We start from the raw sequence: 14,139 nt of genomic DNA on the forward strand, positions 1-14,139 counted from the left end.
AAACCCACCAGTCGATGCACTCGTTTTTTCGTTTTCGCGCCCTATCTCGCTCCTACGGATTTACGTATATGCAAAGAGAAAGAGAGAGAGAGAGAGTATAACAAGGAACGCAGTATCATCCAAACAAATATCAGACTCGCGAAAATATTTATAGTAGCGGGACGTCGTTTATCGAAGGAAAAGTATACCTGCAATCTCTTCCCCAGGGAATGCGGCTTCTATCCCCGGTGAGGTTCATCGATCATATTTAATTGAAACCCAACACCCGTCCGGATATCCCTCTATAAATCTCGATCTCGCCCGGCACGCGGTGCGTTTTCATGAGGGAGGGACGCCCCGCGTCGATAAGCCTTGTCCTGGAAATTCGCCCCGTTTGCGGAACCCGGTATAGCTCAAGCCCACTGATACATTGGATAGTGCATATATATATATATATACACATAGGCCAACCCTCATCCCTATCTAGCAACCCGGAGAAGCGTTATCTTGCTGACCAGCCGACTGAAACGTACAAGTTTTCAAAAAAAAAAAAGGTCTCGAAATTCGACACGTGACATGAGTCCAATCCGATTCTTGGCTACTTTACGAGTACCCACATATGTCCAGAGATACATAACCCAGGTCGATCCCCGATCTTCAGCCTCAACGCGGTATAATGCTTACATATGTATAAGGCGAAGACGTTGGAGAACTCAGAGGGGGTAGGTCTCTCACAAGGGTAAGAAACGAGAGGGGAGAGGAAGGGCTAATAAATCTCAGTAGGTGTAATGGGCGAAATCCGATAACCAGGGACGGCTAATGTCTGGAGTCGCGTGTCCAGCAAGGAACACGGCTGCTTTCCGAGCGAGTGGCTTCCCCCTCGGCCAATGAGAAAGCAAAAGGACAAAGGGCCAAGGGCCTAAGCACAGTGTACACGTAGTGCGTGTATGAAAGCGACCCCATCAGGGATACCAAGTGTACGTAACAAGGGAAGAAATAAGAAGTGGGAGGAGACGAGGAAAAAAGGAGAGGGCCAGGACCACCTGCAAGACGTACCCAACTATCCGGTATCCATGGGTCGCGAGGGGCCGAGATCTCAGGGAACCTCAGGCGGGACTCGCTACGTGCGACAAGCTGCTGAACCCTATCGGTTTTCTTAAAGTGCCACGAGGACACGACTTGCCGATCCTGTACCGATCTTGAGCCGCGCCCTTGAATTATGCGCGCAATTACCACGTGCGATACACGCCTTACGCCTCGAGTAGAGGAGAGAGAGGGGAAAAAGAGACGAGAGTCAAAGGAAAAACAAAGATGCTGCCAGGGGATACTCGGTATCTCTGGTGGGAGTGGGAGAGAGACAGAGCTTACGAAGAGGGACGAGGAGAGACGAAGAAAAATACTTGGCAAGGAATCTACAACGGAGCATGTATTCCACGTACATTCCACCAGCTATTCCACTTGGCAATGCTAATACCTGCGAGGATGAGGCTAGTGGTAGTCTGAGTGAAGCTAGTGTGCGAGATGTGCTGGTGAATGAGAGAGAGAGAGAGAGAGAGAGAGGAAAAGATACACAGTTTACAAAGTCTCGAAGCTTCGCGTAATCGATAGGTCGGGTCAGTGACATTTCGAGACGATACATCGAATCCATAATTCAGTCTATCGAGTCTTGCAAGAAAGCTTCTCTCTTCGACTCCTCAACCGCTTTCATACCTTTCATCGCCTTTCGTCATTACTCCTTCATCCCCAGCCCCTTTCGAAGAATCACTTCAGTACTAGCAACGTGCCACACTTCGATCTCCAATTCCACTCCTCGCACTGCTTCTTGAACCGATCTTCAATTGTTTTCCAGGTAAACCCCTTGACCTCTGCACCCTCGGATGGTGGAGCGACCGACTAGCTGGCTCCGCAGCCTTTATTAAAACAAGGGTGGAGATACGGAAATGCCACGAGCGGTATCCAAGAAACGGGCATCGCGACGCCCTGAGCTCCTTAACGAAATCTAATTGGACGAATTCGTGAAAGGATTTTCGGTATGACGAATACGCCATCCCCTAATTGCTATAATCTTATTAAAATAATCCTTAGAGGGGACCCTCGTACCTTTTGCCGTTTTACGAATGCTACGAGCATCCTCGTTCCCTTCGATCTCTGTACAGACACGTGGTTTCTCACCATTCAAATATTTACATCCAACGGAATGTTCTAACCGCAAGGTAACTAAATCCTGACACGTATCGGGCGGAGCACCTATGTATCCATGTGCAGCATATATGACGTTCGCGTTAACTTGAAGGTAAAAAAAATAAATCAACAATATACAAAAAGAGTACAAGTAATAACATTCATGGAATGTAAACGGTACGACGATGAGACCAATGTCATTTCTTTTTCCTTCCGAGTGTACTGACTAACCATATGCGACACGTGCATATTGGTAATACCTACCGTACCACGTAGGTACGTCTGAATGGCAGATAATAGACGCTCAGGGATTCGAGTGCCACTCGATTTCGGGTAGCGTCTTTCCGAGTCGAGGATCGAGAGTGAGAGAGTGAGAGATACAAAGTGAGTTCAGGAAGTAAAGAACTAGAGGAACCCAAGACAGAGATAGAGGGTGAGTGAGTGAGCGAGAGGAGTGAGGGATGAGCAAGAGTAATAGTGCTGATCCCAGTGCAAGCTCAAACCTCAAATGTCGAAGCTTCCAGACTTCGAGCTTCAACCCTCGTTTAAGTGGCGAGTAATGAATATGCTAACGTACGCCGAGTGAGCGAGAAAGCTTTGTACTTGGTATCGGGTTCAAGCACCTTCGCGTATATGCTCGAGGAGAGACCGACGCCGACGCCGGGGCGTCATAGTCAGCCATTGAGCAGGAAGAAGGTGCCGCGCGTAAATCCTTAGCGAAGCGATGCGAAAGGAACTGAAAGCTTAAACGTACTATTAATTAAATGGCCCAGTTCGCCAAGCAATAGTTTACACTAGTGGGCGTCCCAACAACCCTCTTTTACGCGACCCAAATTCCGTATTAATTGCCCTGGGTGAAAGGACGTCGTCCATGATGGCGTCCTCGGCGGTTACGAATCCGCTATAGTTTATGCTACTGGCGCTGTGCGCGCCTGCAGGTCCTAGGTGACCGATTCTGTTTGGGAAGCAACCCTTGCTCGGGGGGTTAGAAGCGGGGCTCAAGTAAACACGGCTGCTTTTAGGGGGTGTACGGATGCAAAGAGGAGCCCGCTCAAACGTATCGGTTCGGTACGGTCACGCGTGCTGGGCAAACAGGGGTAGTTTCTAATATTACTCTGCAACGAGATCCGACCCTGTAGCTACTGGACGGATGCGCATCCACATGTACCATAAATACGACGGATTCGATACACGCGTTACGCTGGTTTACTACCATGGATACGTATTAATAAGGGATGTTCACTCTCCCCAAGGTTTATAGACATGTATCTAACGCTACTACTCGTGGACGGTCTATCTTTTCATACTGACCATTTTTTTCCGTTTGAAACCACAGACTTTTTTCACGAAACTACCCTTATTGTCTATTCACATTTTTTTACCCTTATCGCCATTAGTACCGTAATAGGAACAATATCGCGCGAACCATTGACGAAAAATAATAACTACCCGGCATCTCCTTCAGCCGTTAATGCACGAACTCCTACGTTCTTTTAAGGTAACGTTACGCGCACCCTCTTTTTAACAGCCAGAAATCTGAATACCTACAGGCATACCACCCTACGAATTCGAACGTTCAGCCGTACCTACACGTGCAAAAAGAATGAATGGAGTGAGCAGCGGGTTTGTGGAGTAATAAAGTGGAGCGACAAGGACGCCGAGAGTGTGTGTAAAGAGAGAAAGAGATAGTAAGAGATAGAAAAAGATAGACAGAGAAAGAGAGAACGAGCACGCAGGGGGCGCGAGCGCGCGACTACAACCGCGTGGTAGATCGTTATCCCCAGAGCCATTTATGAGTCTAGACAAACGTACATAAATTGAATCCCAAGATTAGGGGGTTGCTCAGCTGGTAACCACTTTGTAGCCGCGCAAGGGACAGAGACGAATGGGACAAGTGTTCGGTTTCGTGGTAATTCTTTGCTACGCGACTGCGACAACGACTTACAAGTACATACTGAATATGGTATACGACACTGGAAGATGCTGGACCGTAAACAGATCTTAAACAGATACTGGACCAATGTCCAAAATCGAAGAGGCTCGGTAGCCCGAAGGCAGAAGGGCTCGACTCGACGCGGGCAAGGACATAAAGAAGTCGAGATTAAAGAGAGAAAGAGAAAGGAAAAAGGAAAGATATATAACGCTGCGGTAAACTCGAATCGCCGTGGCGCAAGCTTCATGGCTGCTAACACTCTCAAGACTTCACGAGATATACATGTTACATATGTAATTTTTAGTGTACTCACGTTTGCAGGCTTTACGATGCGTGATGGGTCTTGCGGGATCTCTGTAATATCCTTCGCGGCAATAGTGACAGTGACGTCCTGCTGTAAAATGACGGCACTGCAGACAGACGCCTCCGCTGACGCGTCCCGAGAGCTTGTACAGCTCCATGTTGAATCTGCAGCGTCTCGCGTGCAGGTTGCAGTTGCACACTGAAATCAAAGAATGGACCGATTTAAGTGATGCCGTGCAAGAGGTCTCAATGAGACTATATAATATAGGATGGTATGCGATGACGTTGCTACGCTTACAGATATACAAGGGTCCCCCGCTGAATGAAATGCGTACATATCATTAACTGAGCACGCGATTCGTACCAACAAAGTTTATTCCTTGTATGATAATCAAGGCTGCCAACCACGTGGAACTCGATCGCGTTGTCGAAATAATTAGTCCACTGCGTCGTTATTGGTTCGGCGAAGACGCCGTGAGGCGTCTTCATTAACAGTCACAGGGCTTGCGTTCTCTGCCGGTTTTATGGCCGTTATTGATTAAAAGTTATATCCCCCAGGCCATATAGGCCACGAGACTCATCCTCCTATTTAAATCTGGTAGGTTCTTATGTACCTCCTCAAAAGTTTTGATGCGCCGGCCCATCGACTTTTCAAGACCGTCACCCTCATTTTACATCGAGCTGTTATATAACGTCGTCGTTAGCAGTAGTACCAGCATCTTCCGACGTTAAGACCCGTGGCGCTAGTCACGCTTCTTTTTTCTCCATTGTCATTACGTCAACAGAGAATCGGGATAATGGTCAGTCTTTATGAGAAGAGGTGCCACGACCGTTCGGGTCAGTCACTTCCGGGTACACTCGTTAAGACCGGAAGTCCATACCCTTCTTGTGGAAACAATTCGTTTACCGTGGGGAGACCAAGAATATGGTAGCCCCAAGACTCCCGGGTTCCCCTTGTTCCGCCAGGTTTCCTATAGTCGGCTAAACGTATAGCAAACATTCGTGCACGCCACGCCCGTACGTCCATCCTTTCATTATCTTGTTTGATCTTGGAGTATTCGGGGAAAGAAAGAAAAGAGGATAAAAAAGCCAAGAGAAAGAGAAAAGATATCGTACGAAGAGTCTAGATCGATCGAAATGACGATCGATGCCCTGAGGCAGCAGAAGTCGGACACGCATCGCCGAGACCATTTCCTCCCCTCGCGCTTTATGCTCTTGGCCCCTCTCGTCATCTGTCTCACTCTTTCCGTAATAGGGATCCAGTAGAATCGAGAAGGATCGACGAAGAAAGCGCCCTTGGACCAGTAATCGATAGAGCGGATCCTCCAGTGATCCGATCATTAATAACGAATCACTACTACCTGAAATTCCATAGGGTGTTCCCGTTATTAAGCAACAGTAAGTAAGGGACCTGGGACCTTGTATAATATCATGAAACAGTATAGTAGAAGCATGTAGGACACAGCGAACGTTGAGAGGGATGGACCGCTAGATATCGGATGGAATAAGCCGCAGGTTATTTTCGTACGATCGATCACGGTAATTAGTAATTAATCACGGATCGTTATAAACGATCTTGAAAATCGTAGAACCACCATATATATACATATACGAGTACAACGGAGAGTCTAAGTAAGAGTTACGTCGTTGAGGTTATGGGACGAGGGTATATATATACCAGCGACTGCTGGGGTTTGTTTTATGTGGCATCCCCTAGGGTTTCCTCAGCCTCCGTCTCCTCCTGGACCACTTCTACGGAATGAACGAGCTGACGGTTGTGTCTCTCTCTTATAACCGAGACTTCTGACACCCTTTACACGAACGTCCTTATCGCATCCCTATCGCCGGCCGTTTTCATGCTCCCAGAGCGACCAGGACCACGTTTGGGAATGAGGATCGAGAGACGGAGAAGGAGGGGTGGTCCTTGAGGATGCTGTCTTATCTCAGGCCGTTTTGTTCTAACGAGCTGACAGGATTCTCGAACGCGACCCACACAGGACCGCCCGTGTCCTTTCAGGATGAAGGCTCCACTAGGATGTCCCGCGGTGACGTAGCCGAGGGTCCAGAGGTGAAGAAGGTGGAGGAAAGTATAAGAGATACGGAGTCTAATGGCTTGGTGGAAGAGGAAGTGGAAGTGGAAGAGAAGTGTCGGATGCTATCTCGTAATTAGACGACTGGGAAGTTCCGGATCTCAATTTGCAAACGTAATCCCGGTGCGACGGTAATCGTTCCCACGGGAAGGAACCGCGTCGAATCCCTGCCGGTTAATCTGACACAGGAAAATTGGTCGTCCCGTGGCCTTTGAAAATTCCCCCCCGAGTTCCTCTTTAGGCTTCAGGCTTTTAGAAAATTACGAACACGTTTGCTTGCTTGGTAAATTGCCGAACGATTTGGTAAGGAGACTTGGCTTGTCCAGGAGCTCGCGCTTCCTCGTCCTTCTCGTGGCTGTATCTATATTCTCTCTTTTTCTCTTCCCTCTATTTCTCTCTCTCTCAATCTTTCTATATATCTCATACACACACTGTCTCTCTCTCTCTCTCTCTCTCTCTCTCTCTCTCTCTCTCTCTCTCTCTCTCTCTCACTCAATTCCCATTGCACGTTCGATTTCAGTAATCGCAGACTGGTCTGGCGTTACGTGCCGCCAGCCACTTTTCTCACCCAGCATATCCCTCCCTACCATCCCGTACGGGTTACCCGTAAAAACTGTAATAAAATTAATAAAATAATTACGAACCCGTTCCCAGGCGCTAAATTGCTAACGATTCGATAACGAGTGCAAGGCGTGCAAGGCATTCCGGGCCTCCATCTTAAATCCTCATTTCTCGGGGCCTCGTTCCCCCATTCCTGCACTCTCTTCGCATCCTCACATTGCGCCGAGTTCATCAGCGTTAACCTTGCTACATGCTTAGCGAGAAGCCAACCCGAATATAACAACTTTGGTGTCACTTATTACTCGAAAAAAAAGTTTCACGTTCAGTTTTCCTTTTTTATACACAGATCTAGGATCAAAGAGACTCCTGAACAGTGACCATCGTGGAACGTCACAATTAACGAAAGGAACATTGGAATAACGGAACGAGAGGATAGAAATTGGTGGCAATCTCGAATTAGGAAAAAATTCCACGTAGCGCCGCTTAATGAACTGATTTTAATTTTGAGCGGCGCGACGCCCTCGGAATAATGAATTAAACGCACCGTCGCTCCTTTACCTCGAAAGCCTTACTTAATCCTTTCTCATCGTCATGAGCGTTGGGCCCCACCTTAAGGACGCCCTGCCTTTAGAGGCAAAAGGCGACACGACCTACCACTGAGTTTCCAACTACGAGTCACCTTACACTGAGACGGGAGACGAGAGAGAGAGAGAGAGAGAGAGAGGTGGAAGAGGGGACGGAAAAGAGGAATGAGAGAGAGGGAAAATTCTCTTCCTTAATTCGATAGCCTGGAATTTTATCTCAGCTCGCTGGGAAATCCTGGACAAATTGCCCGTTTAAGGCGGCCTTAATTGCTACGCTCTGATCCTCTACTGCTTGAGCTCCCTCCGTCTCTCCTTCCCTCTCTCTTTCTCTCTCTCTCTCTCTGTCTATTTCTCTTTCTCTCTACGTCTCACTACTATACTACAGTACGATTAGGATGAACGGTATTATCTCTGACGAGCGAATTAGCGGCATCGGCTTTGTTAGTCAAACGATAGCCACTCACTCTCATTCCCATCATCTCCCATTTCTCTCACCTGACTGACGCATACGGAATTTTCTCAATGGCTCCCTATCAAGCTCCATAACCACTATAATAGATAGATATCGATCCGTGCGATAGAGCTTATCCAGAGGCAGGTTCGTTATCTTGAAATTCTTCAAGTGGAAAAAAAAACACATAGGATTCGTTCAAAAAGTTGAGCTCATCAGTGAGTGATATTGTATAAAAAAAAATAATATCGTAAAGTTGTAAAATTAATCGCCAATTCCATAGGCTCAAGTGAAATAAAAAATGAGTTTATCAGTTAACATTTCAATCTTACAAAGAAAGCTGCCCTTGAGTTAAGAAAATTCCATCCCCTTCCCTCGTGTGCCGTACGTATGTGCGTACGATAGACAAAGAGAAGATCCCTAGGGAACAGGAGTCTCTCGAATGCCGAAATCCAGGCTCGAGTATCTATAAAAATATCGAGCCAAGAAAACCATCTCTTCGGCATTTCCTGCGATAATGATGTTGCAGGAGCTACGCCATATAGCACAAAGTCCAATCTTCCCCGAAGGCGGATATCGCAACGACGCTATCCTTTCCGGCTAATTTTCCGGGGATTTTCACTAGCGCGAGAGCGAACGATAAATCAGGCCCCAAACTCCATAATTTAAAAGTCACCGCTTGGTTCGCACCTCGCACGGCTCTCTGTAGACTCCGCCAAAAAAAAAAAAAAGAAAGATTATGGTAAAACAGTAAAAAGAAAAGCTGCCCAAAAAAATAAAAGGAGCCAAAAAATAACGCATGGGTGTAACCCCCAGATACAGAGAGCAGAGGGAGTCAAAGCTGGCACCAGGAACCTTTAAACGAATTAACTCTCGCGTATCTGTCCGACGAAGACTTTCCTGAACCCGTAAAAAAAAGGATGCACGATAAAGGACGAAGAACGTGCTAGACAAAGACACGCAGATAGATAGCAACCATGCTATAAAGGGTGCCGAGTGTGTGAAGCCTAACTCAATCTAGCCGGGATGTGCCTCTCGAAGTAGCTAATTGATCGAGTTACACGGCCCGTCTGGACCAATAATGACACTCTAATGAACGACGAGAGCCAGCACTTGCCTCGATAACGAGCGATGCATGCGTACCAGCCCGATAGATCCCCTTCTTCGAGATCCTCATCTGGAGCATAGTTCCATCTCGCTTCTTAAAGCCCCATTGTTGGCTGGCCAATACAGTCCGTCCTTCTCGTACCCGTATGCTCCATTTACCATTCGTCTCGCTCTATCTACCGACAAGCACTCACTCGGAGTACATACACTCCTCTTAGGCCTTTTACACACCTCCCTCCGTGCCCTTCTCCTTGCCTCTCGCTCGCTCCTGGCACCAGGGCAATTTGTCCGGATTAAAGGGAACCCTCGGTCCGTGATCGTATAACGCGAGGAATCGCAGACACCACTTCCCACTTCGATGCCGAAGAAGCCCCCTTTGCCTAGTGAAATTCACTTTCGTAAAGCAGACGCCGCAGTGATTCGCCAAGAGTGCACTTACTTTGGGGGTTAGGAAAGTCGTGACCTACGTGAACTTTGATTCTGGCTCTAAGCTCCCCTACCACCCCTTTCGTCTCCGCTACCGCCGGCTCCTCCTTTAGAGACTAAAACCATCCGGCTACAGCGGCGTAGCTAACTATCAGTCGCTATATGGGTACAGTCAGTTCTAATTCGTAGAAGATGGTCCCGCTGGCGGGATACTTTGAAATTCGATCGAGATCATGGTAAACACGATATCCCACCGAGGCCAGATCGAAATCGTCCGACCGCCCTTGGGGTAAATGCATGCGTCGTGTTACACGTGGCGAGAGACACGCGACTCTTGGACGCTTATACAGGAACGTGAATTAGAAATAATACAGATCTTGGAGAGAGACGTATCACGACACGGGCAGTGAGAGAGAGATTAATTTTTCAAAGAAATTAAAAAAAAAAGCTTCGGATAGACAGCGACGTCGTAGGAACGTCAACTTTTTAGCAAGATCTACAGGGTTCGTCATCGATGCCAGGAAGTGGCGTAAGGATCGTGGGTGAGTAAGGCGTGGCGCAAGTTGGAAGTCCCGCTGAGGGTGCAATTAACCCTGGGTCAGCCATCAGCGGGTTCGTCGGGTGGAAGTCACTCGTATAGAATTTTGGGGTCTGAGGATGCTGGGCCCACGCCCTTTTCTCCTTACTTTTCTTTTTATTCCATACCGATTTCTATCTTCTTCACTCTCTTATCTATTCTCTGACGTTAGTAAACTCCAGCTCTCTTTCTCTCTCTCTCTGTCGCTCACTTCAGAGTGAACGTATACAGATGGGAACGGAAAGATCTACTCTCGGGCTTCGCTAGGAGGTGTTAATCCGAGTCGAGGCGTAATCCTCTCTGGGCGCTGAATGCCGTGGACGCGTGAACGCGTGCCGCACGAATTTTCGAAAGCGTGAAATCGCGTCACGGGGATTGCACGAGATTAACGGGATTTAAAATCGTGTGGCTACCGGATCTCGTCGGCGTATAGTCCAATCGGTCTAAGGGTCTTTGCGAATACTGGTGCTTCAGGTGTGTATTTCTATATAACATGTAAGTATACCTATATATAGTGCGTGTATACATATATTATATATATGTAAAGGGTATAAAAGATACAGAAGGGATATACCGATTAACGACCCTTTAAACCGGTTTCCCTTTTTCTCTCGCTCTTTTATCTAGATATTTATCGCGTTCCTTATTCCGTCGAGTAGATCCCGCTATGCCCGTAGAAAAGCCCCCAGCATCCATCCTGGACCAATGCATAATTATTACTCGCGGTTCCAGAGGAAAACCCAACCGAGAACCGTCCAATTACTGAAAGATTATTATTCGGGAAAGCGAAAATTTACGAGCCAATAAATTATACCGTGGCGCCTCTATCGGCGAACACCGGCAAATCCTAACGAAACTTACTGCCTGTAGTGATTCCGATGCTGTTGCAATTTCTCTAGAGATTTGGAAATTCAATTCCGCATGCATATATATATATTCTTTATTATATACCTATTAAGTACGAGATACATAAACGTATGACTGTCTCAGACGGATATAAAATTCTGTTCCTTTGCATGCTTTTTGGGAATGACTTTTTTTTATACTTTACGAGAACGTAAAAGAAAGATACTATTGGTTCATTGGCGCGAAGTGTGAAACTTCATCGAGTTGGAAGGACGTGAGAATGAGGGAAGAGAAAGAAAGAAAGAAAAAGGGAGAAAGAGAAAAGAATCGTATGTAAAGGAAAGGCGAATAAGGTTCGCAATAAAAAATAATAAGGCATCCCCTGGAAAATATGGCGTAGCCCACATAAAACTTCTTATCTCGCGGATCGACGTAACCGTCGGCGTCGGACGGTTAAATGGCCCGGAACATGAAATTGGCTCGTGTTTTCCAAAAGAATGCTCCTCCAAATTGGGCCGCTTATAATTCAGAAGGGCCAAAAACAGATCCAAGACTGAGATTTTCCCGCCAAGATAGAAAGAACGGCAGCAGTCCAATCGTCTGCGTCCCTCCTCGCCTTTTTTATACCCTCAGGCTCCACAATACCAAAAAACTTCTTAGAATCACCCTCGATCGTCAAACAATATATTATAAAGTGTTATTTTATTCACATCACCATCTTCGTCAACTGTATACACAGCCTGCACTCACTATATCTAGTCTCCAGATATAATATACCTACGCACGTTACAGTATCACGCAAACCACATATGTACTCGTATGTACAAAAAGGCGTCCATAAGAGAGTCCGTGAGACGTGAGAACGAAAGATACGTCTGTTTACAGAGAGTAAACACGAGTCCCCATTCATTAGACACAATGATACCTGTCTTGCGTTCAAAACCGGCAACCTCTCTCCGTACCTCAATACGCATGCGGTACGGATCCAGACGCACATAGCTCTGTCATCTTTGTAGGGATAGTCAAATAAAACGCACGAAATCTCCATCGAGGCGTGGAAATGCCTACACGCGTACACGCGTAGCTGCACTTCAACGAATTTACGACCCAGACCAATTACCATTGGACTTTGAGTTTCATTTTATATGTACATCGGACAAAAAAAAATTAACCACCAAAAAAATAACCCCACCGACGATCGATATCCTTGGTGGGAATCTAGTAACTATCTGCAATAGTCTATCCTACTCACGTAGCAGGATCCAAATCGTGCGCCAAATTCAAAACGAGCCACGTGTGTTTAGTCAGGTAATCCCATTGGTCCGTTAAGCAATGCACGTGGTACTGTTAATTACACTTATAATTCCACGTGACAGTCAATTCTAGTAGTTTGTCTAACTCGTTGTTGTAACCGCATGCCCAAGACAAAATAAAACATAGACGATACACGGTCACCTTTTAAAAGGGAAAAACTTTAAGCGTCCAGCAGCGCCACGAGCGGAAGCAATACGAAGCAAGTCGCACGCGTAGTGCTGCAACAGTTGCAAAGCGTATGTACAGTGTGTGGTTTCAGGTGAAAAAGCATATAGACGACAGGCTAGGGGTTATTTTAACGAGAGTTTAAGTCCGCGAGTAAACGTCGAATAAATCATGTGCCTCCCGCGGTAATGGTTCGAGTGGTGTTGTTAGCCAAACGCAAGCTAACCTAAAAGGGATACGGCGAGTGTCACTAGCCAAGGATTCTTCGCGTAACTTCTACCGCGTCTACTGAAACTCTGTTGGTAGTGGCAGAGCACGTATATACGTAACGCGGTTATACCCAGGGGATGTTATATAGGATACGAAGGAGACGCGGATGTGGGAGTGTGAGGATTGCGTTTAGAAGTCCAGAACGACGCCCGTTCCGGAATGGCGTAACGGCGCGACGAGCAGCCCGTTAATTGGCAGGGAGGATGATCGATGCGTTACGTTATTTGGCCGCAACGTCCACGATTCACGTACCCTCGCACGATACGTGCCACGAGATGCACGCACTCGCGCACTGAGTAATGCATCCACGCATCCACGCACGCATCGCCATGTTTACGCACACGGAGCAAGTTATTGCTTTCATTAGTCGAACAATGAAAGCAATTTGTGAACGAGCCCGTCGTCCGTGGGCGCCATTCTCGATGCGAGAGACGTATCAGGGTAAAGAGGGAAAGAGGGAAAAGTCCCACAGACTTCACGTGAGTCTCCTACAGATTTTCTGCCGATTCAGGTAATATCTATGCTATATGGGATGCTTGTAGGGTAGTGGACCTTCACAAGTATCCACCTATATACTATATGGGTATACGATCTATGGCTATGGTGTTCTGAATTCTATCCTATAGAGTAGTGGGTGGATCTTTGAGGCCTCGAGGGAACGGGAAGGGTGCGAAGGACGTCTGGAAGAATCGGGAAGGATGAGTAAGTATATTAGAGCAAGGAATGGATATATCGTATAGAAGGTTTATCTATATACAGGGCGATTCAGCTGGAGTATAGCAACTTGTACTTAAAATTTTTTTAGGGATTTTTTTGTATTTAATAGTTTTATGTAAAGAATATGAGAGCAAGATTTATGTCTCAGTTGGGTATAGTTATCACCCTAATCTCAGGCATTTAAGTGGAATGTCCTTATCTTACATATGTACGTAAGTGTACATAAATCTGTCTCTTTCGCACTCGCAGCAAGTATAAGAAATCGTAAAATCTTTTTATCTTTAACCCTACTTATGTCACACTTTAATGACAGTAGATTACTCGATACTTTAAGTGATTTCACGTGATTTTCTAATGAGTATCGAAAAGTTCTTTTTTTTTCATTGAAATGGCGCCTAATATATAAAATCTGAAATGATCTATGACAGCTGTCAAATCTAGCCTGGTACGTTTAAGCTGAATAGCCCTGTAGAGATCTGACACGATCAGGACCACGTAGGACCTATACCCATGCAGGCTCCAAGACACCATAGGAATTCTATACGGGACTTTGGCGCACAGGTATACAAGGTCCTCCCGTAATAAATATCCTTCGAAGAGGTCCAGCAGCATCGGCACGCTTGATCTTTCACGAG

The 14,139-nt window shown here is 46.6% G+C and overlaps 1 protein-coding gene across 1 annotated transcript in view; it reads right to left on the minus strand.

The window, feature by feature from the left end:
• LOC107267164 (netrin-1) overlaps positions 1-14,139 on the minus strand; it is a 53,265-nt gene that overhangs the window by 23,064 nt on the left and 16,062 nt on the right. The window contains exon 2 of the mRNA XM_015738481.2: positions 4,407-4,595. Coding sequence (XP_015593967.1) covers positions 4,407-4,595 — 189 coding nt within the window. The remainder of the gene's footprint in view (positions 1-4,406; positions 4,596-14,139) is intronic.

This window comes from Cephus cinctus, unplaced genomic scaffold, assembly GCF_000341935.2.
Source record: "Cephus cinctus unplaced genomic scaffold, Ccin1 Ccin1_scaffold0351, whole genome shotgun sequence".
Lineage (NCBI taxonomy): Eukaryota > Metazoa > Arthropoda > Insecta > Hymenoptera > Cephidae > Cephus > Cephus cinctus.